The sequence below is a fragment of the Syngnathoides biaculeatus genome, chromosome 23, assembly GCF_019802595.1.
Source record: "Syngnathoides biaculeatus isolate LvHL_M chromosome 23, ASM1980259v1, whole genome shotgun sequence".
Taxonomy (NCBI): domain Eukaryota; kingdom Metazoa; phylum Chordata; class Actinopteri; order Syngnathiformes; family Syngnathidae; genus Syngnathoides; species Syngnathoides biaculeatus.
The window spans coordinates 12245160-12267267 of record NC_084662.1 but is presented as its reverse complement, the minus strand read 5'-3'; the positions used below and the strand labels follow the sequence as shown (position 1 = coordinate 12267267).

At 44.0% G+C, this 22108-nt stretch overlaps 2 protein-coding genes and 1 long non-coding RNA gene across 3 annotated transcripts; 1 reads left to right on the top strand and 2 right to left on the bottom strand.

The window, feature by feature from the left end:
- The first annotated feature begins 56 nt into the window (after nucleotides 1-56).
- Nucleotides 57-8086, top strand: hsp90ab1 (heat shock protein 90, alpha (cytosolic), class B member 1). Its single transcript, XM_061812836.1, has 12 exons — nucleotides 57-207; nucleotides 1353-1490; nucleotides 1564-1770; nucleotides 3714-3873; nucleotides 3991-4124; nucleotides 4190-4498; nucleotides 4571-4736; nucleotides 4819-5009; nucleotides 5101-5248; nucleotides 5334-5602; nucleotides 5889-6222; nucleotides 7517-8086. Exons 2-12 carry the CDS (start codon nucleotides 1353-1355, stop codon nucleotides 7633-7635), a joined length of 2175 nt encoding a protein of 724 aa, XP_061668820.1. The 5' UTR covers nucleotides 57-207; the 3' UTR covers nucleotides 7636-8086.
- A 580-nt stretch (nucleotides 8087-8666) lies between these two features.
- LOC133496817 (uncharacterized) lies at nucleotides 8667-10403 on the bottom strand. The gene is made up of 2 exons (XR_009793865.1): nucleotides 10210-10403; nucleotides 8667-9323 (listed from the first exon to the last, which is right to left on the bottom strand). It is a non-coding gene; the product is annotated as an uncharacterized LOC133496817 (long non-coding RNA).
- Nucleotides 10404-11849: 1446 nt separating this feature from the next.
- On the bottom strand, nucleotides 11850-21456 carry slc35b2 (solute carrier family 35 member B2). The gene is made up of 4 exons (XM_061812837.1): nucleotides 21217-21456; nucleotides 19052-19245; nucleotides 18813-18973; nucleotides 11850-17288 (listed from the first exon to the last, which is right to left on the bottom strand). Exons 1-4 carry the CDS (start codon nucleotides 21234-21236, stop codon nucleotides 16356-16358), a joined length of 1308 nt encoding a protein of 435 aa, XP_061668821.1. The 5' UTR covers nucleotides 21237-21456; the 3' UTR covers nucleotides 11850-16355.
- Nucleotides 21457-22108: the final 652 nt, after the last annotated feature.

Sequence of the window (22108 nt, the reverse complement as noted above, 5' to 3'; positions counted from 1 at the left end):
GTTACAGTTTTCGAGATTTATTGAAAAAAACAGCCATAAGGGTTTCAATGGTACACAGTGCACCGCGGATGGATATGTAAACGCGTGTGTATAAAGATTCCGGTCTATCCAAAGGAAGTCCCTTTCCTTTTCACTGCAATCAGAGAGCAGAGGGGGACATTAATTTGTTTGCATTTTATTCAAGAAAAACTCAACACAATAATCAAGGTTGGTGGGAATCCTTTCATTTCATCACTCGCTACTTTATGAGTGTATCATTTTTTTCATTTAAAAAAAAATATATATTTTTTGTATTGTGTTGAGTCCTCTGAGTCACGACTATACCCTTGGCATAATTTTGTATGCCAAGTCAATACTTTTTCTCCTTAAAACGTATAAAATGCGTGCGATATATAGAGTCGCCGAATGTTAATTTAATATTTTCGGCGAATTGTCGGGCGATGTTTGGGATGCAGCACTGCAGACCGAGGCGTTGGTTCGCGTTTTGGTTGCATAAAAGCAGGTGTGGTGGTGGTCGATCTTGAACTAATATTTGTCCCATTTGCACGAGACAAGGTCGTAATGTGACTACGCGTTCGTTTCAATGTAAAGGCAGCGCTTTTGCCTTTAAAAAAATATAATTGTGAATTTAACTTAACTTAAATTTGACTATCTTTGTTTTAAGTTGTGCTATTTCGAACTAATACTTGCTCTAGGTGGTGGACATGAGTCGTGTTTCGCCCACCCGATAGCGAGAGGACATTTACCGTGCAAGTAGCGTGTATTTTTTTTTTTTAATTTTATTAAAAGATGAGAACGTATCGAATGAATAATTTTCAGTTTCCCTTTGGTAAGCACGTGCTCTCTGAAAGCCATTGTGTGTGCGTGCTTGTGTGTGTTTGTGGACGCCATGTTGGTTAAGGGCCAACTTCCGCCATCTGGGGCAGCACGAGGGGCGACTGCCCCAAGTTTGAGAACCCGTTGAATTTTTTTTTTAGTATTGGACATTATGTTGGCTTCCAATCACCAACAGAACTGTTCCATAATAATCGTGGCTCAAAAAAATGTAAAAAAAAAAATAAAATTCCATGTACTTAAAGGGGCGTGGCTTAGTGAGTAAATACAGGAACTTGGCAGTGTCAGGTTTTTGTTTGTCCCCCCCCCCCCCCCCCCTTCAGTTAACAGCTGAAAGTGATTGGGTCAAAGTGACCCACCCCACTCCCCCGTCAACATAAAGCAGAACCAAAGTGTTTTGTTTTTAGCCATTTGTGGCTGTGGTCGATCAGTGAATTCCCCCTCCGACTCAATTTCAGCCAAGAAAAATCCGTTTTATTGTTTGCTGCAAATCTGAAATTCATATCTTTTGATTGCAGATGCCTGAAGAAATGCAACAAGAGATTGAGACCTTTGCCTTCCAGGCAGAGATTGCTCAGTTGATGTCCCTGATCATCAACACGTTCTACTCTAACAAGGAGATCTTCCTCAGGGAGTTGATCTCTAACGCCTCTGATGTAAGTCCGCCCGGTTTTGGGATTTCAGTGTCACGTGACTCAATGGTAACATTAACATTGGCTTATTAATTAGGCCTTGGACAAAATTCGCTACGAAAGCCTGACCGATCCGACCAAGCTGGACAGCGGCAAGGATCTGAAGATCGACATCATTCCCAACAAAGTCGATCGCACCCTCACCATCATCGACACGGGCATTGGCATGACCAAGGCTGACCTGATCAACAACCTGGGAACCATCGCCAAGTCTGGCACAAAGGCCTTCATGGAGGCCCTGCAGGTATGTGCTTGCAGTCAGTAGGTGACCGGACCTTGACAGAAACTCCAATTAACATTTTAAACCTGGGGTATCAAACTCTATTTAACTTTGGACCGCTGGAGGCTGAGGGTGGGCCTTGGTGCACATGGATTTGCGAATTCAAAATAAGATGGACGCTCCAACTTGTGTGTAAAACTCTCCTCGGCAACGTTACTCTTTCTCATTTGAAAATTCTCTGCTTGCATCAAGCCCGGTCGATGTCACGCCCGACAGCCATCGACCCCGCCGTGATTTGTCTGCTCCGCGCACAACACTGTAAAAGTGCCATTCGTACAAAACTCAAGGGCTGCACTACTGTTATAGTTTGAAATTAAGGTGGGGGCCGCAAAATATCTAAAAGGCCACAAATGGCCCGTGGACCGCATGTTTGAGACCCGTTTTAGTGTTTTTTTATTTTTACAGTAATTGTCTGGTAGTTATGGTCGTAAATTGATCATTAATCCTACCAGGGATCTTAAATAAATTGGCTGTAAAGTGACCAATGACAAAAGTTAAGAATTAAGTTCTTAGTTATGATCCAGCTGGTTGCATACCCATGCACCTCACCTTTATGGGTTACAGTTTATCACTGAGCTAGTCTAGTTCGGTTCTAAAAAGTCGTACTTGTGGTAATGGGTGTGTGTGTGGGGGGGGGGGACAATCCTAAGCTATAAAAAAAACATTTGGTGTATAAGGAGGAACACGCTGTATGATGTGTTTCAAAATGGAAGAAAGCTGTCAATGAGAGTCCAAATTTTTGCTATTTCTTGCAGTTGGTGGGGGGAATAAACTTCATAAATGCACAAAATGACACTTTAAATCAGAAATTGTCATCACTAAGTGTACGTTTGAATAAATTAACTGCCAATGACTGCGCTCAAAGACGGATCAGTGTTAAGTGGGAGAGCTGGCGTGGATGAATGACATTGCGAAACACGTACATCTTGTCTCGAGCTGTTGGGGGGGTTAAGACCCTCACCTTGCAACAATGAATAGCATAAAGCTCATGTCTGTGTGCCTTGTAAATTTTGCATATTTACCATAACTTTTGTTCCACTTTTGACCTGAAAAAACCATGGGTTAATCTGCACAGGTTTCTTCTTTTTCCTTTCGGGGTTGTCCCGATTCGAGGTCGCCACAGCGTTTCTTTTTCCATCCAAGCCTCTCTCGTAAATCTTACTCACAATACCCATCGACGTTTACTTTGGTCTTCTTCTTGCTCTTTTGCCTAGCAGCTCCAACCTCGGCACCCTCCTGGCAATACTCTCTCTCGCCTCTGGACACTTTCCAAATCGTTGAAGTCTGCTCTCTCGAACCTTGTCTCCAAAACATCCAACTTTGGGTGGCCCTCTAATGAGCTCATTTCAAATCCTATCCAACCTGCTCACTCTTGAGCGAGAACCTCAACGTCTTCTGCCGCCTCCAGTTCTACTTCCTGTTTCTTTAGTGGCAGCGTCTCTATTCTGTACATCATGGCCGGCCTCACCGCTGGTTTATAAACTTTGCCCTTCATCCTAGCGGAGACTCTTCTGTCTGTTTTACTTCGGCTGATCTTCATTCCTCTCCTTTCCAGTGCGTGCCTCCATCTGCTCCCTGCTTTCAGCAGATCACTATCTGCGAACATCCTGGTCCAAGGGGAATCCAGTCTAACCTCATCTGTCAGCCTATCCATTACTACCGCAAACCAGGGAGGGGCTCAGGGCGGATCCCTGATGTAGTCCCACCTCAAGTTTGACAAAAGCAAATTGCATCATCATTGAAAGTGTAGTCTAAATTGGTTTGCAGGACACATTGGGAGTCTTTTTACCTAATTTCATTGGTTCTTTGGCTTCCGTTTTGTAGTCTGTAGTGCACAAACGATAGGAAGTTGTCATCATCAAAGGTGCTTTGTAGTGATGGATTTTGGACCTGCATTCCTCTTTCAGGCTGGAGCTGATATCTCCATGATTGGTCAGTTTGGTGTGGGCTTCTACTCTGCCTACCTCGTAGCCGAGAAAGTGGTCGTCATCACCAAGCACAATGACGATGAGCAGTATACCTGGGAGTCCTCTGCTGGTGGCTCTTTTACGGTTGCCGTCGACAGTGGTACGTCAACCAGATGGGGGGGGGGGGACATCAGCTGGCCTGACACCTGTAGTCACTTGATCTAGTTTGGCAGCCCGTTGGAACTTGTTGTATTCACGGTTTCGCGGCCCTCTGCAGGAGAGCCTATTGGCCGTGGAACAAAGATCATCCTGCATCTGAAGGAGGACCAGACTGAATACATCGAGGAGAAGAGAGTCAAGGAAATCGTCAAGAAGCACTCTCAGTTCATTGGCTACCCCATCACCCTCTTTGTAAGTATTCCCGGTTTTTGTTTTTGAGGCTTCTCAACTGAACTCTGGCTTTGTGTGGCACTTAGGTGGAGAAGGAGCGTGACAAGGAAATCAGCGACGACGAGGCTGAGGATGAGAAAGCGGAGGAGAAGGAAGAGAAAGAGGACGCCGAGGACATGCCCAAGATCGAGGACGTGGACGACGACGAAGAGGATGACTCCAAAGACAAGGACAAGAAGAAGAAGAAAAAGATCAAGGAGAAGTACATTGACCAGGAGGAGCTCAACAAGACCAAGCCCATCTGGACCAGAAACCCGGACGACATCACAAACGAGGAGTATGGGGAGTTCTATAAGAGTCTGACCAATGACTGGGAGGATCACCTTGCTGTGAAGGTAAAATGCAATTGTAATTGGCTGGCATGAGATTTTGGAGACCCAATTGTTTACCCTGCCCCTTCCCTGCAGCACTTCTCTGTGGAGGGTCAGCTCGAGTTCCGGGCCTTGCTCTTCATTCCTCGCCGGGCGCCTTTTGACCTCTTCGAGAACAAGAAAAAGAAGAATAACATCAAGTTGTACGTCAGGCGAGTCTTCATCATGGACAACTGTGAAGAGCTCATCCCAGAGTACCTCAGTAAGTCTGCTCTCTTGTCGAGGTCCGCCGGGCCGCTCTGCTCCTGAAGGCCCAACGGAATGTGGTGTCTGTTTGCCTCCAGACTTTGTCCGTGGTGTGGTGGACTCTGAGGACCTCCCCCTGAACATCTCCAGAGAAATGCTGCAGCAAAGCAAGATCTTGAAGGTCATCCGCAAGAATATCGTCAAGAAGTGTCTCGAGCTCTTTGCAGAACTGACCGAGGACAAGGAGAACTACAAAAAGTTCTATGAAGGCTTCTCAAAGAACATCAAGGTAACTGTTGGTAAATTTGCCGCTACATTATTTTGGTAGTGGCCAATTAAGTTTTTGACAAATGGGTCATCTCCCCACGCTCCCAATATAGCTGGGCATCCATGAGGATTCCCAAAACCGCAAAAAGCTGTCAGAGTTGCTCCGCTACCACAGCTCTCAGTCTGGAGACGAGACCACCTCCCTCACAGAATACCTCACCCGCATGAAGGACAACCAGAAATCCATCTACTACATCACTGGTCAGTCTTCAGCTTGGCTTCAGAAGCTCTTATTTTGAAACGGCGCTCAGGTTTTTACTTCCTATCAAATGAATTCTTTCCCAAGGTGAGAGCAAGGACCAGGTGGCCAACTCTGCCTTCGTGGAGCGCGTTCGCAAGCGCGGCTTCGAGGTCCTGTACATGACTGAGCCCATCGACGAGTACTGCGTGCAGCAGCTGAAGGAGTTTGACGGGAAGAGCCTGGTGTCTGTCACCAAGGAGGGCCTGGAGCTCCCTGAGGATGAGGAGGAGAAGAAAAAGATGGAGGAGGACAAAGCCAAGTTTGAGAACCTCTGCAAGCTCATGAAGGAGATCCTGGACAAAAAAGTGGAGAAGGTAGGCACAGATAGAACTGAATTTCATTTGCATCGGTGCTGAAGCTTTTAGACGATCCTCAACAGTAGTTGTTACAACAGGTGCCTAGTTGAACATTTCTTGTCCTGTGGTGAGTCCTCGCTTGGGATTTTTGAGTGGTTCCGAATGCATTTTGACAACCTAACTTGTGGAATGTCAGTTAACATTTGCCTGGGTTTTGGTTTTACGCGAGTCCAGCAATTTGTCAAATTGCATGCGACTTTCGTAATTCTGCGCATGCCTGAAACTTAATGATTCTGCCATGCAGGTGACCGTTTCCGCCCGCCTGGTGTCGTCACCCTGTTGCATCGTGACCAGCACGTACGGCTGGACGGCCAACATGGAGAGGATCATGAAGGCCCAGGCCCTCAGGGACAACTCCACCATGGGCTACATGATGGCCAAGAAGCACCTGGAGATCAACCCCGACCACCCCATCGTGGAAACCCTGCGGCAGAAGGCCGAGGCCGACAAGAACGACAAGGCGGTCAAGGACCTGGTCATCCTGCTGTTCGAGACCGCCTTGCTGTCCTCCGGCTTCTCCCTGGACGACCCACAAACTCACTCCAACCGCATCTACAGAATGATTAAACTTGGGCTTGGTAAGAACGTGCAGTCTTTGTACATGGCGGGAATAATATAGACCTCCCGTCTTTAACGACTAGGGCTGTAATGATCATTTGAATAATTATTGGAAGAAAATCGATTATGGCAGAGACTGTCAATTAGTTTCGGATCCTTTTAACGCAACTCCACTTCTATAATTGCCAGAACAGATAATGTATCAGTTTTTTTGTTTTTTTTTTTTATTTAAGTCTACCGTCACTAGTTGGAGCATTTTTGCAAGGTTCAAGAGATGGTGGCAAGTGCACGTTAATTTGCAGGCTGAGTAAGGCCTGGCACACATGAGGATTTTTCACATTCTAAAAATGTAAGTTTTAATTAAAATTGGTGTCAGATCATGGTAGGCGCATGTCCACAGAGAATCTAAAGAAAAATCCCGAAATCACTTTTTTTTTTTTAAGTTTGTGTGATAGAGCTGCAAATAAGTATTTGAACACCTGAGGAAAAACTATTTGGTACAGTAGCCTTTATTTTCAATTACAGAGGTCAAATGTTACCTGTAGTTGTTTGCACACACTCTACTCCACACAGATCTTCTCTAGATCAGACAGGTTTCTGGGCTGTCACTGAGTTTCAGCTCCCTCCAAAGATTTTCTATTGGGTTTAGGTCTTGGGACTTGTTAGGACACACCAGAACCTTGAAATGCTTCTTACGGAGCCACAACACATCTTCAATGCTCTGACTGAGGGTAAGAGGTTGTTCCCCATACTCTCACAATACATGGCCCCGGTCATACCCTCCTTACTTAATACAGTCCTGTCCCATGTGCAGCAAAACACCCCCATGCTTCACAGTAGGGACTGTGTTCTTGGGATGGAACTCATCATTCATCTTCCTCCAAACAGAATTCTCACTGACCGACAGGTGTTCAAATACTTATTTGCAGCTGTATCTCACACACAAATTGTTGAAAAAAAATCATACATTGTGATTTCTGGATTTTTAGATTCTCTCACAGTGGACCGGCACCTATGATGAAAATTTCAGACCCCTCCATGATTTCTCAGGGGGAGAACTATGCAATATAGCAGGGTGTTCAAATACTTATTTTCTTCAGTGTATGTAATGGTTAATGCACTCAAGTACCTGCACGCAATGTATTGGAAGACATTTTTTTTTTCTTTTCTCTACTTTTAAGACTTTAAAATAAATCATTAAGTCTTAAACCTTTAAATATACTAAGTAATATTTGAAAAGAAAAATCTGCAATAAGCATCAGTGGTCTAGAAAATGGATTGGCTAAATTGTCTTCTAATCAATCCTTCCCTCAGGTATTGACGACGACGACGTCCAAGCTGAGGAGGCCACGTCCGCATCGGCCCCAGAAGAGATTCCTCCACTAGAAGGTGACGGCGAGGATGATGCTTCACGCATGGAAGAAGTTGATTAAACCCCCCCCCCCCCCCCCTTCCAAGATTTCTATGGTTCGGTCACGTTTCTATTGTTCATCCTTTAAACTGCAGTAACTTTAAAACATAGTGATTCATGTCGTTTGGTGGACCAGTGTTGCTCTTGTCGTGGAGCTTTATCTGCAAAGACCCTCCCCTCCTAAAGAAGCTTTTTTTTTTTTTCTTTTTTGGTGTAAAAGTTGGTGACCACAAACTGCGTTTTATCGAAATACCCTGTTGCACTGAGTTTTAAATATGGGAGTGAACATGGGAGAATGGTACATTCCATTGAGGCGGAAAGTTTTTGGTGAGTTCTGTTTATGGGCCGCACTGCACGCTGCATGGAGAGGAGCAACTGTAAGATTCCTTTTGCCTGAGTCCAGGCCTGTCTGTATCAAAGTATTGTTTTTGGGGAATAAAAAAAAAAAAATCGAATAAACGAGCAATACTTAACTCTGTGTGGATTTATCTTATAACACTGCGAAAGTTACATTGATTATCCACTAGGTGGCGAAGTTGTACTGCAGAACAATCAATGTTTGAAGATTGCCTAGGTTAGATGTTTGGGAGTAATTATGGCAATTTTATTACAAATTTTATGTATAAGTTTTTAGATTTACCTCTTCCATGTCAAGTTGACATTTGTAATTGTTTCCCTATCAGTCGTGTCTTTTGTCGTACTGTACGGTGTCGGAGGTGGTTGAAATGACTTCTTGCCGTGGGAGTGTCCTTGACAAACACTTTCAGTTGTTGTCGGGAGGGAACTTCAATTATAATGAAATTACATCTCCTACGTCCTCTAATATATTTGCGCCTACAAATGCTGCTTTTTATGGAACAGATTTGAGCGCACGCATCCAAATTCATGAGTTACACAACTGATGGCTCAAATGGTTGAGAATTTCTTTAATTTCACTTTAATTTCACTTGGAAGAAATGTGTTACGCCAAATAGCAAAAATATCCTCATTGGGTTTATAATAGTATAGATGTGTAAATTAGAATAAAAAATATCCTCTGAAAACATTTCATGAGTTGAAGAAAACGACTTGTATATTCACTGCACGATGAAATATTTCATGATTTAGTTTGTCAAAATGATTTTCATTGGCGTAGCTCACAGCTAATTTAAATGCAGAATTTAATGAGTTTACTATTACAAAAGAATTAAAATGATTTGTGATATAGATGTTACACAAATGTGAATACAGCACTGCACTTGACTACTGGAATATGAGCTTTTGAATTGACCTACTGAAGTTGCTTATTTCTAATTACCTTTTATGAACAAAATATTCAGCTATGTCTGTCGTACTTAAAAAAAAAAAAATCAACTGCTTTTATAAGCATCCAAATATTCACCTTATGTAACTGAACTTAATACATCCTGTGGAAACATTTGACCATTATCAAATGCTTTCCGCCCACTAATGGCCTAATTTCGTGTGGGTTGGGGGGGGGGGGTCCCTCACTGTTTCATCAGTGGGCCGTGTCACACCTTACGTTGACCTTTGCGGCCTGTCGTGTTTGGTTGCTGTCTGACTTCAAAGATTCTGAAGGCGCATCAGCTGGTGGGCCGCATGGCGCACGCGTCCTCACTCAACTCAAAACTGGAAATGGAACTGCGCACCACCAATCTTGACGTAGTCACGCTGGGATCGAGCCGCTGGTTGGCTGACTTTCAAGTTGTTCTAATTTCAAAACAAAGATACACATACGAAATAATGTGACGTGGATGAATCCAAACTAGGCGCACACTGCCATCATTACCCTTACAGTATTTACAAATAATTCATGATTGTCATACACCTATAAATATAAGTTTAAAACCATCCATCCATCCATTTTCTTTGTTACTTATCCTCACGAGGATCGCGTTGAGTGCTGGGGCCTATACCAGCTGTCAACAGGGCAGGAGACGGGGTACACCCTGAACTGGTCGCCAGCCAATCGCAGGGCACACGGAGACAAACAGCCGCAGTCTCAATCCCACCGAGAGGCAATTTAGAGTGTCCAATTAATGTTGCATGTTTTGGGGATGTGGGAGGAAACCGGAGTGCCCACCCGGAGAAAACCCACACAGGCACGGGGAGAACATGCAAACCCCGCACAGGCGGGGCCGGGATCGGACCCGGGTCCTCAGAACTGTGAGGCCAACGCTTTACCAGCTGATCCACCGTGCCGCCGTTTACAACTATATCAAACAAAAATCAAACTAAAACCAGTGACTCTGACTATTAACCATTAAAGTAACTATCAAACTTTTCACCATTTGAAGGTATCACACTCACAAGCTTCTCTTCTACTCTACCCATGCTACTTCTTTAGCCATTATATTTTCAGCTGCTGTACGTACCATTTTATTAGCAGGTCCTTGGTATAAAACAATCATGCCAAACTTGAATGTTGAAAAGAAAAACTACAAATACTGCATTTATATAAAATGAGGCTTCAAAATCATGAATTAATCATGGACATCTCTCTGCTCTCAAACTTTTGAGATGCGAGTCCGCTGAATATGCTAAAAAATGTCAACTACTACGTACCACGGCTTTCTTAAATAGCACAAAATCTTACGTGTTTGAGCTGTGGAAATACATGAATTGAAAGCTTCTTATATGCCGACGAATCGTCACTTCATTTTCCTATGCCACGATGAGAGCTAGCTAGCTCGCGAGCAAGTTAGTGGCTATCCAGCTAGCTCGCGAGGTAGCTAGTGGCTAACCAGCTACCTCGCGAGCTAGCTAGTGGCTAACCAACCTAGCTCACAGGCGAACTGGGGCTTACCATTTTATCTTCTATTTGTGTCTCTGTGTGGGTCCACATAAGTGAAGCCAAACGGAAAGTAAACTCTTGATAACACCCAACAAAATGTTATTTAACATGTTGCTCACATAACAGACATTCCATCACATGCTTCCTGCTATTTATATATACCCATAATTATTTGTGTTCCAACAACTTACCGTAGCCTGAATAATGAAATAAAGAACACTTGGGAAGTTAAATAACAAAACGGTGCTGTTCTGTAACTAGTGCCGGGCAGAGAAAATTCATTTATTGGGGTGCAGGCATAGCTAGCTGGCTAGCTCCACACCATAGTGGTAGAAATGGGCCGAGTGATTACAGCATCTTTATGCGCATCGAGGGAGTAAAAGTAAAATGTCATCAGAAAAAAATAAAAAGTATTTGTAGTTTGTTACAATGCAGCTTCTTTCGCGCCGATGAATTATTCAGGTCAGAGCCTCTGCGAAGAGACCACAGCGGCTTCTGAAACTCAAATTGGGCAAAGGTTTGCGAATCTCCATCCCATACTGGCACTATTTTACTCAAGATGGCATAGTACTGGATACAACGCTGATACAGTAATTTTACATGTGCCTGCCAGGAAATTCCCCTTAGTGAGAAGCTGTATGAAGGCCAAAGCAGGCGGGGAGCGAGTTCCCGCATATGACAGTCAAAACGCTGCCTTCAGGTTGATGCGCGGTGAATCATAAAAATGTCTTGAGGTCTGTGAGTCAGCAAAGGGTGGGATTATACGTCTTAAAATAAAATTACAATTTAAAACAAAAAGGATAACACATGATCATCACACTTCCAGGATATGAGTTTTGTGCTTACTATTACTATTGCCGCAACTATTATGTCATTCGCATTCTTCTGAAATGTTACTCGTTGTTCCTCCCACTCGCTAAAAACTGCAACCAACCACAATAGCAACTAATCTCCACCTGCAGTATCCAAAGTCACCACTAAGTCATGTGTTGACCTACGCGACGTTTTATATTGTGCTTTTTTTTTCTCAATGATTTACATGCATCCATTTTCTTAGCTGCTTATCCTCACGAGGGTCACCGGGAGTGCTGGAGCCTATCCCAGCTGTCAACGGGCAGGTGGCGGAGTACACCCTGAACTGGTTTCCAGCCAATCACAGGGCACATAGAGACAAACAGTCGCACTCACAATCACACCGAGGGGCAACTTAGTGTCCAATTAATTTTGCATGTTTTTGGGATGTGGGAGGAAACCGGAGTGCCCGGAGGAAACCCACGCGGGCACGGGGAGAACATGCAAACTCCACACAGGCGGGGCCGGGATCGAACCCAGGACCTCAGAACTGTGAGGCCGACGCTTTACAAGCTGTTCCACCGTGCTGTCCAAAATAAATCCAATTGCATTTTTTTTTTTACGACTACCATTTTCAGGCAAATAATAATTGAATCAATAAAGATTTTAATTATAAAAAAATATTTGTGTGTTATACATGTAATAGTAAAATAAATGAATAAATAAATCCTAAGTGTTGAACTACCCCAGGGTTGTCAAACTCATTTTTGTCGCGGGCCACGTCGTGGTTACGATTTCCCTCAGAGGGATGGTGAAACCATAGAAATCCTGAATTGCCTCATCATATTCACACATAAAATTTATGTAACTAGTTACGGAATCAGAAATCAAGCGTGATGGGGTTTTCAACCATTGTTCATGTTTGGTAACACAAAAATGCTTATAACATCTCAACATGATCATTTATCGTATATGACAATTTGAAATGTTGGGACATATTTTCACTAGAATCACAGATTTTGATACCGATGATTTTCCTTTGAGCGCCAGATAAAATCATGCAGCGGGCCAGATCTGGCCCCCGGGCCTTGAGTTTGACACCTGTGAAATAATCATGTTATCCATACATTTTACTCATTTATAATTTAGTGTGTTAATTCCCAACAGCAGGTTTAGGATTCCGTTCTAGCATATTAAAGATAAGTTCCATTTACATTTTAGGTATTTTTTTTTTATTAATAATCCATTTACCATTAGTAACAGAACGTTACACTGTATTACCCCCTTGAATGTGTTTGATGTTTCCCCGACCCCACATGTGTTATAATCATAATCAACATCGAGGTTGAACAGAGGATGCAGTGCAATAGTCAAGGTGGCTATAATCAGCTTTAAAGATATATTAAAAATGATTTGGAGTTTATGTATTGTCAAGAGTATGTTAAAAAAGGGAGAAGGGGAAAAAAATTAAAATAATGCAGCATAAAAAGAACTTCACACTTTTGGTCACGACAAGGGCCCAGAATTGTACCGAGTAGTACCACTGATTTAAAAAATAAGATTTGACAGCGCATACACATCGATTGGGTGAAACCAGTTGGCTGCCATCTTGGTACTCCTAAAACGGGTGGAGAACATGGTTTACAGGTGGGATTATGGCGGGGTTTTTCCCTCAAAGTTTCACATGTACAGTTAAAACTGGTCGTGTTTAGCTTGACATTTTTTCAGTTCTGGTAACGTGAAGAATTTTTAATTTGAATTGGTAAGCCAAAAAAGGCAAAGAAAAGACATAACAGTGTAATGCAACAACAACTACCAAGAAACCTTGCACAGTACCAAGGGCCCGATTTCTGTGACGCGTTAACTTTTCCCAAAATACGCTGTGAAGCATTATCATCATAATATATCAAAAAACTAACCATTTTTTGTCATTAAAAACAAATCTTAAATCAGTTATATATTTTTGGAAAAAAGGAGTCGCAATGGGAAAATACAGACAAATAAAGTCTCTGCGACGTCCCATTGCAGACCAATTTAAACTTGTTTCGTCACATTTGAAAATCTAACTCAATTTGCAGAGTTCTGTATTAAGAAATTTCTGAGAAAATGTGTTTTCTTGCTTATCCACTGATGAAGTTTGGTTAAATATTTACATCTCTTTTTTGCAAAAAAAAAAAACGTCGGCCTATAAAGGTGAAGCAGAGAGTGAACAGTGAACGACAACAACCATAAACAAAACTTTGTTCAAGTGAATTAAGCACATCAGAAAATAAAAATAAAACCCTTTACAAACAAACTTTAACTGTGTCAAAATAAATCTTTCTAATTTACTCGTGGAATGTTTTCTCACAGCCACGAAACTGGCGATTAACGCTGCACAGGTCGGCATGGTTGTGTTGGGAGTATCAAGATGGCGGATGGCGACTTCAGTTTTGGTGGCCATTCTGTCTTTTTTTTTTTTTTTTTTTTTTAAGATCAGTGAGTAGTACACACACACACACACACACACACACTCAGACCCAACAACATAGAGCAAAAAAAAAAAAAATGCACTAGGTTGTTCAATTTATAACTTCAATAAAGTATCCATAAGTGTACGTGTAGTATAATCGAGCTATATAGTTTTATAATATAAAATCCCATTTTATGACAAAAAAGACCACACTCTCTCCATATGGGAAGCACATCTGGCGACTGTGGCGGAAAGACTATTTTTATGATATTGACCGTTCATAAAGCTCACACTTCTCACAAAAGTGCTATTTGGCTTTCGGGTGGAATTTATGGATGAACCTCAAACGGAAGTTATAACTTTCACAGGGTAACTTCATTTGATATTATCCAAATGTTCAACGTTTCAAGCACTTTTTGGACAACTTGCTGTTTTCAAAAGGTCACCTAACAATTGATCAATATCGCTTTGCCATTTGAAGGCTTCAAATTGGAAGTTCTTAAAGGTCCGGCGTCACCGGGCTCGGGGTCATCTTTGTAACACACATACCGAAAGTCGCAAAAATTCTTAAAATGCATTTCAGTTCCTTGTTGGAGAACAGAAGGCTGTGCAAAGAAGTACCTGGAGATGGAACAGCTGGACACTCACTCACCCATCCATTTTCTATGCTGCTTATCCTCATGATGGTCATGGGTGAGCTAATCCGTCAGCCAATCACTATCTTTCCGCCACAGTCGCTCCAACCCCTTATTGAGGGCTTTGTTGATGACGCGATCATGAACAGTGTTTGACAGCCATCCATACAAGACGCTAAGCCCCCCCCGAGTCCACTCTGCTCCCCCAATACCCGACCATGAGTTCTGCCATATCAAGTTTGCCTGTTCCTGTGGAAGTTTGCCTAGCCATCTACCTCTGGCCTTGAGTTCTTCTTGAGAACGGTCCCAGTGGCTGTTTTGGATTCTGCCACAAAACAACAAAGTCACCATTTTCTTGTCCTTCTGTCGGTGAATTGGCAATCGAGATTTTCGAGTAACTATACAACGAAGAAAATAAGTATTTGAACACCCTGATATATTGCAAGTTCTCCCACTTAGAAATCATGGAGGGGTCTGAAATTTTCCTTGTAGGTGCATGTCCACTGTGAGATAATTTCAAAAGAAAAACCCAGAAATCACAGTGTATGATATTTTTAATGATTTATTTGTGTGATAGAGCTGCAAAAAAGTATTTGAATACCTGTCTATCAACCAGAATTCTGACCCTCAAAGACCTGTTAGTCCATCTTTCAAAGTCCACCTCCACTCCATGTATTATGCTGAATCAGATGACACCTGCCCCCCCATACAATCAGTAAGACTCAAACTTGTAACATGGCCAAGACCAAAGAGGTGTCCAAAGATACCAGAGACAAAATTGTACAACTCCACACAGTTGGAAAGGGCGACGGAGAAATTGCCGAGCAACTTGGTGAAAAAAGCACCACCGTTGGAGCAATCATTAGAAAATGGAAGAAGTTAAACATGACGGTCAGTCTCAATCGGAGTGGAGCCCCATGCAAGATATCACCTCGCGGGGTCTCATTGATCCTTAGAAAGGGGAGGAATCAGCCCAGGACTACACGACAGGACTTGGTCAATGACCTGAAAAGAGCTGGGACCACCGTTTCTTAGGTGACAGTTGGGAATACACTAAAACGTCATGGTTTGAAATCATACATGGCACGGAAGTTTCCCCTGCTTAAACCAGCACATGTCAAGGGCCGTCTTAAGTTTACCAATGACCATGAGGAGTCATGGGAGAAAGTTTTATGGTCAGATGAGACCAAAATGGAACTTTCCACTAACCATGTTTGGAGGAAAACGAATGATGAGTTCCATCCCAAGAACACCATCCCTACTGTGAAGCTTGGGGGTGGTAGCATCATGCTTTGGGGGTGTTTTTCTGCACATGGGTCAGGACGACTGCACTGTATTAAGGTGAGGGTAACCGCGGCCATGTATTGTGGGATTTTGGGGAACAAAATATTTCCCTCCATCAGAACATTGAAGATGGGTCGTGGCTGGGTGTTTCAACATGGCAATGACCTGAAGCACACATCCAGGAAAACCAAGGAGTGGCTCAGGAAGAAGCATATCAATGTTCTCCGTCTTTCTCAGCGACAGCCCAGAAACCTGCATGATCTCGAGAAGATCTGCGTGGAGGAGTTGGGCAAAATCCCTCCTGCAGTATGTGCAAACCTGGTGAACAACTACAGGAAACATTTGACCTCTGTAATTGCAAACAAAAGCTACTGTACTGAATATTAACCTTAGTTTTCTCAGGTGTTCAAATACTTATGTGCAGCTGTATCACACAAATAAATCGTGATTTCTGGATTTTTCTTTTTAGATTATCTCTCTCACAGTGGACATGCACCTCGAGTTAAAAATTTCAGACGCCTCTCTGATTTCTTAGTGGGAGAACTTGCAATATAGCAGGGTGTTCATATACGTATTTTCTTCACTGTAGCTGTTAAGGGAGAAGGACATCTTGTGACTGTAGAGGCAGGTTGTGAAACAGCTTTCATATCAAATGGATCCCTTGGAGGCACAAAATGAAAAATAAATCCCTTCCATCCGCTTAACGGACACAAAACAATACATGTGAGCCACTTGAAAAAAGGACCACAGAAAACGTGGTCTAAGTTCTCAATTTCGTGCGAATCCTACACCTTCTGCAACGGCGGCTGCGCCTGCCGCCGGCCCGACTTCATCCGACTGCGGGCGTACACCCGCAAAAAGAGGGCGATGAAAACCACGACGACGCCGAAGCTGCCAACCACCGTGATGGCGTGTCCGTAAAGGAAACAGGAAAGGAGAATGGCGATGGCCTGGCGCAGGGTCATGATGATGGTGAAGACGGCGGCGCCGAACTGGTTGATGGTGTAAAAAATGAAGAGCTGGCCGCACGCCGAGCACACGGACAGCAGCACGGCGTGAAAGGCGAACTCCGAGTGGCGCGCCATGAACGCCACCGAGTCGAAGAAGGCGCCCTGCTCCAGCAGCGAGCCCACGGTGAAGAGGCAGGAGAACAGGTTGACCCCGAACATCATTTGCACCGACGACATCTTGTACTTGAACAGGTTGTCCTGCCAGTTGGAGGTGAAGCTGTCGAAGATGATGTAGCCCCCCAGGATGACGACGCCGCTGAAGGTGGTGACCGTGGACGAGTGCTTGCCCGAAGTGCTGGAAAGCAGGAACATGCTGACGCCCACGGAGATAAGCGCGGCCGTCAGGTACTCCCAGTACTCGTAGCTCTTCTGGGAAATGAGCTTGCCCATGAGCATGACAGGAATCACCTTGGAGGCCTTGGCCAGGACCTGAGTGGGGAAGCTGATATACTTGAGCGCCTCGTACTGGCACCAGCTACTCATGATGTTGGAGAGGGAGGCGAAGGAGTACTTGTACATGGGTGTACCGTGACGTGGCTGCTTGAACAGGAGGCACCACAGGCCCGAGACGGTCAGGGCCAAAATCCGGTTCATGAAGACCAAAAACTGAGAGTCCTTGAATCGCTCGCCTTCCTCCTCTGGAGTTGCGGCGCCGTACGAACGGGTCATGACCCTCTCCTGCAGGACCCCCCATGTCAGGTATGACGCCTGGCACACCAAAACATCACAGTGAGCTGAGGGTAGTTGTGACGCGTCAACGATGGGCTTACCACTTAATCAATATTACCGTAATTTCCGACCTATAAGCCGCGACTTTTTTTCTCCCACACATGCCTTCAACACCGCGGTTTATGCGGCTAATTTGTGCATTTTTTCTAACGGCTCCAAGGGGCACTTGAGTGGAAAAGGTAAGAGTGAGACCGGTGGAATATATGTGCCGAGGAAGTGCCTTTTACCGGTCCGCCCCATTAGTGCTGCGCTACCGTATTACTGCCATGTCTTATTGATTTTTACCGGGATGTTATTTTTTTTTTTTTAACTGGCTCTGTTAGCGCGGCGTTAGCATTAGCTAGCGCGGCGTTAGCATTACCGCGGCGCTAGCATTAGCATTAAACTCTCTCTCTCTCCCTTATCCAATTTCATTAAATTGGTCTGAAAATTATTTACAATCCATCTCTGCCAGTGACTTATTTTTGATAGTTCATCCATCCATCCATTTTCTTTGCTGGTTATCCTCACGAGGGCCCCGGGGAGTGCTGGAGCCTAGCCCAGCTGTCAACGGTGCAGGAGGCGGGGTACACCCTGAACTGGTCGCGAGCCAATCCCAGGGTACGCGGAGACAAACAGCCACATTCACAATCACACCTAGGGGCAATTTAGAGTGTCCAATTAATGTTGCATGTTTTTTTGGGGATGTGGGAGGAAACCGGAGTGCCCGGAAAAAACCCACGCAGACACGGGGGCGAACATGTAAACTCCACACAATTGGGTCCAGGATCGAACCCGGGACCTCAAAACTGTGAGGCCAATGCTCTCCAGTTGATCCACCGTGCCGCCCATCTTTACCGCTCTCTTATCCAATTTCATTAATTGGTCTGACAATTATTTACTACAAACAATGCATCTTTCTCTCAGTGGCATATTTATCGTTCATTTAATCATTAATTGTAGTTATTATTTTTCGATTACAGCAATGGGCACAACAATAAATTGCTCATCCACTAGATGGCAGGTCCAATTTGGTTCCATCAATACAATATTTATACAGTAGTGCCTCTATTTGCAGTCCCTCAACTAATACATTTTCCATATTTCTGCTACTGAGTGAGTTCCAAGCGTGCTTCTGACCCTCCATAGCACCATTGAAATGAAAAAAAAAATGAAATGTTTTCCTTCACAATAGTAATAAGCCTCACCATTGTAATGGGTACTATCAAAAAGGGATTAAAAGTTTATAAATGATCACCTCTTTTCCAGGGCTTCCTGGAATTTTCCTCTCATAAAAATCAACTTATTTGAATCTAAAATAAGCAAATGACCAATGACAGAACTGCCGGTGAGCTCAGTCTTAACTAAAACAAATATGAAAAACAAACATGAAAAAAATTGTCCCTGTATCTGTGCAAATATAAGAAGCATAAAGTTGCCAGGATCATAAAAGGACAGAGTCATACCTGGCACATTTTTCATTTTGCATACATATTCTTGTGTATTTAATGGGAGGATTCTCACCTGTAGCCCAGCCGCGCAAAATATCAACTGAACGGCCTGTCGGAGCGAAGAGCCCGAATCCCCCTCGTGCCTGGACCCGACGGGCACGTCGTCCAACAGGCCCGTCTTGGCTTCGCTTCCAAAAACGCACGACTTGATGATGGGATAGCAGCAGCCGCTACCTGAAAAATACGCGAACCGCCGCGTTAGGTGCAGATTCGACGCTGTGAGGGATGAAGGCAAACCGAACGCAGCCAGACCGGTGTCGGAGTAGTTGGTGCGCTTGAGGTGGCGGATGAGGAGGTAGCCGGGGATGATGATGGTCGAGTACCCCAAGACGTTCACCAGGAAGCGGAACAGCCACACCTCGCGCCACCCGTCTAGCAGGGAGGACTCGTCTTCTTGCGCTGCGACGGCGGATGAGAAGAGAAGCAACACCAGGGCAGGAGAAATCCTGCGTGGCAAACACACATAAAGCGATACGGTTATCCTAAATCAATCCATCTATTTTCCATAGTTGGCGGGTGAGCTTGAACCTATCGCGGCTTTATGTGAGAGGCAATGCACACCCTGGTTCGGTTGCCAGGCAACCGCGGTGCACATATACCCAAAGCGAGACTGGCCTCAGTCACATTGACATCAGTGGACAATTTAAAGCAGGGTTGTCCGGACTACAACCCACGGCATCCATGCTTATCCTCACGAGCATCATGGGGAGTGCTGGAGCCTATCCCAGCGGTCAACGGGCACAAGGCGCGATACACCCTGAACTGGTCGCCAGCCAATCGCAGGGCACATTGAGACCAACAATCACACCTAGGGACAAATTAGAGTGTCCAATTAATGTTGCATGTTTTTGGCATGTGGGAGGAAACCGGAGTGCCCGGAGAAAACCCACGCAGGCACGGGGGAGAACATGCAAACTCCACACAGGTGGGTCCGGGATTGTACCCGGGGCCTCGCAACTGTGAGGGCAACGCTTTACCAGATGAGACACCATGCCGCCCAAATTAAACTAGCTACACAATATTTATAATAAGTGTATCTGTATTAATATAAATCAACATAGATAGATAGTCACCGTGTCGCCCCCCCACGGCATACGGTCCACTAAAATTAAAAAAAAAATGACACGGCCCATGCATGTATATTGTTCAATTTATAAAAAGAAGAAGATTTCTCATTTCATCTCATACTTAAATGATTTCCCCGAGCAGGACAAGCCGAAAGGAAAACAAGACGACAACATTCACGCCGATAAAAAACAGGGCCAATGCACACCGGGCGACCCAATAAACCCACATCACAGCAACAGACCTGCGCCAACATTTTGTGAGTCTAGATACACTTTTTTTTTTTTTTTTTTTGGGAACTACAAAAACAGGGCGCGATTTTCAAAGAAGGAATGGATTACTTTTATCACAACGGACTTCATTGTATTTAATAAATGCCAAATTTTAAAGACCCGAAGTCCAGTTCCAATCAAATGTGCCTGCACTGACGGACAAAAAAGTAGTCAGATTAGATGAAGAAGATATTTAAGTTTTCAAACATTCTTCAACTTCTTTGGTGACTCAAGCAGTTTTGGTGATGAAACTCCGGTTCATGGGCATGAATGAAGAAGGTGTGCTCCCTTTTGCCTCCGTGGCAGAGAGGATCAGCTTCCATTCAGGGCGAGGTCGGGCCTCCCGCTGGAAGCCCGCCGTGTCTGACTCACACAAACCGTCTTTGTGTAGGAGTGGGCTGTGGTCCGGACTGACAGGAGTTCACTGCAAGCGAGACCTGGACCTGAACAACCAGTCGATTGCATGCAGGAATGCTGTGCACAACGAGTCACAGTCGACAGAGTGCAGACTTGAAACTGCTTGTGAAGGGTACCTGTTTTCACAGATTGGACCGGTTCTTGTTTGTGGGACCTGCTTTCATTTCTCAAGAAAATGAATACATTATTTTCAGATTCTTTGGCTCGTTTTCTTTGAGGACCAGATATCAGAGCACATTTATAGGACAATACTGTTAAAGTTCTGTTCCAATGTGGACATTTCGTGGTTCTAACCTTGCCTTTGAAACATTGTTGCAAAATTTAGTTTTGTTTAGTTTCACAATCATATTAATTAAATTTGGTTTCACAATCATACTAATTAAAAATGGTTAAATCACGTCGGTGATGTTTTAAACTGGCATGTTATGAGGATGGAGAGATGTGGAAAATCTACATGATGAAAATGAGAAACATCTTTATCATAACACCCCACATGGATCTTCGCAGCTGTGATTTTTAGCAGGTTTTCGACGACACCAACAAAGGAAAAAAGTTACTAAAACGTCAAAATGTGACATTTAGCTCGTCAACGGAGACGGACTAAACTTAGCACCGGTGTACCGCTCCACGCTAACATAAACATTCGCTCAAATGTAACATTACCTCTGTGAAAAAGATGACATTTTTCCCCTCACCAGCGCCGGGCGCAGCGCCGACACACTCAAACCGCTCGGCCGAAACGGAGCATAAAGTCGGAAGGGACCAGGAAGGACCTGGAACACCAGGAAGAGAACCCGCTGGGAGGGTTTGTTCCGAGACGAGCTGCCTTTAGCCTGCTAGCTTGCGAGGGGTGCTAGTGAAAAGCCGATGTGTTGACTCAACCCGAAAAGTAAAGACAACCATCTCGACACCATGGGAAGAAGAGGACACGATGCGAGTTTTTCGATAGCGCCCCCATCGTCCCGGCATAGTTACTCCATCATTGGTTCTCTGTAATGACGTCACGTTTATTTTATTTTTTAAACAAGAGAACCCGGCTGAGGCAAATATGCTAACCAGTCACCCACCGATGTTGTTGATTATTTAAAAATAAATTACAAAATGATATAATTTGCAAGAATTAGTGATTTAATTTGTTCACATGATATCTTAAATACAAGACTGATCTATTTTCTTCAGCACAGTTACTTCAATATAGAGCTCGTGTTTCACGGCGCCATATTGCCGGTCAAACAGAGCTGCTCGACGTTGTGGGAGACATTGAACTGGAGGAGAATATTTACAATACCCAACATGTGTTATGCTGTCGGTTGTCACAACAGACGAGACTGACATTCAAAGAGATGATTATATGGAATACAAGCTGAAAACACCATAAAAGATCGATGGATTTCAGCAATTGAACATGATGAATGGTGCCCGACCAAAATACACACACCCCTGTGTAGCGATGGCTTCATTTCAGGTAGGAATTATTCTTCTCAATCTCAAATTACCAAAAAGTATTTATAATGGTAAATTGGCTCATTTGAGAACAAAGAGTATTTAAAAAAAA

Excerpts from the sequence above, each read along its gene's own strand:
- hsp90ab1 (XM_061812836.1), top strand. The coding sequence starts at position 1,353 with ATGCCTGAAGAAATGCAACAAGAGATTGAGACCTTTGCCTTCCAGGCA. Across the intron at positions 1,771-3,713 it reads CCTTCATGGAGGCCCTGCAG|GCTGGAGCTGATATCTCCAT; the intron begins GTATGTGCTTGC and ends TTCCTCTTTCAG. Across the intron at positions 4,499-4,570 it reads AGGATCACCTTGCTGTGAAG|CACTTCTCTGTGGAGGGTCA; the intron begins GTAAAATGCAAT and ends CCTTCCCTGCAG.
- slc35b2 (XM_061812837.1), bottom strand. The coding sequence starts at position 21,236 with ATGTCATCTTTTTCACAGAG. Across the intron at positions 19,246-21,216 it reads ATGTCATCTTTTTCACAGAG|GATTTCTCCTGCCCTGGTGT; the intron begins GTAATGTTACAT and ends TTTGCCACGCAG. Across the intron at positions 18,974-19,051 it reads CACCAACTACTCCGACACCG|GTAGCGGCTGCTGCTATCCC; the intron begins GTCTGGCTGCGT and ends CGTATTTTTCAG.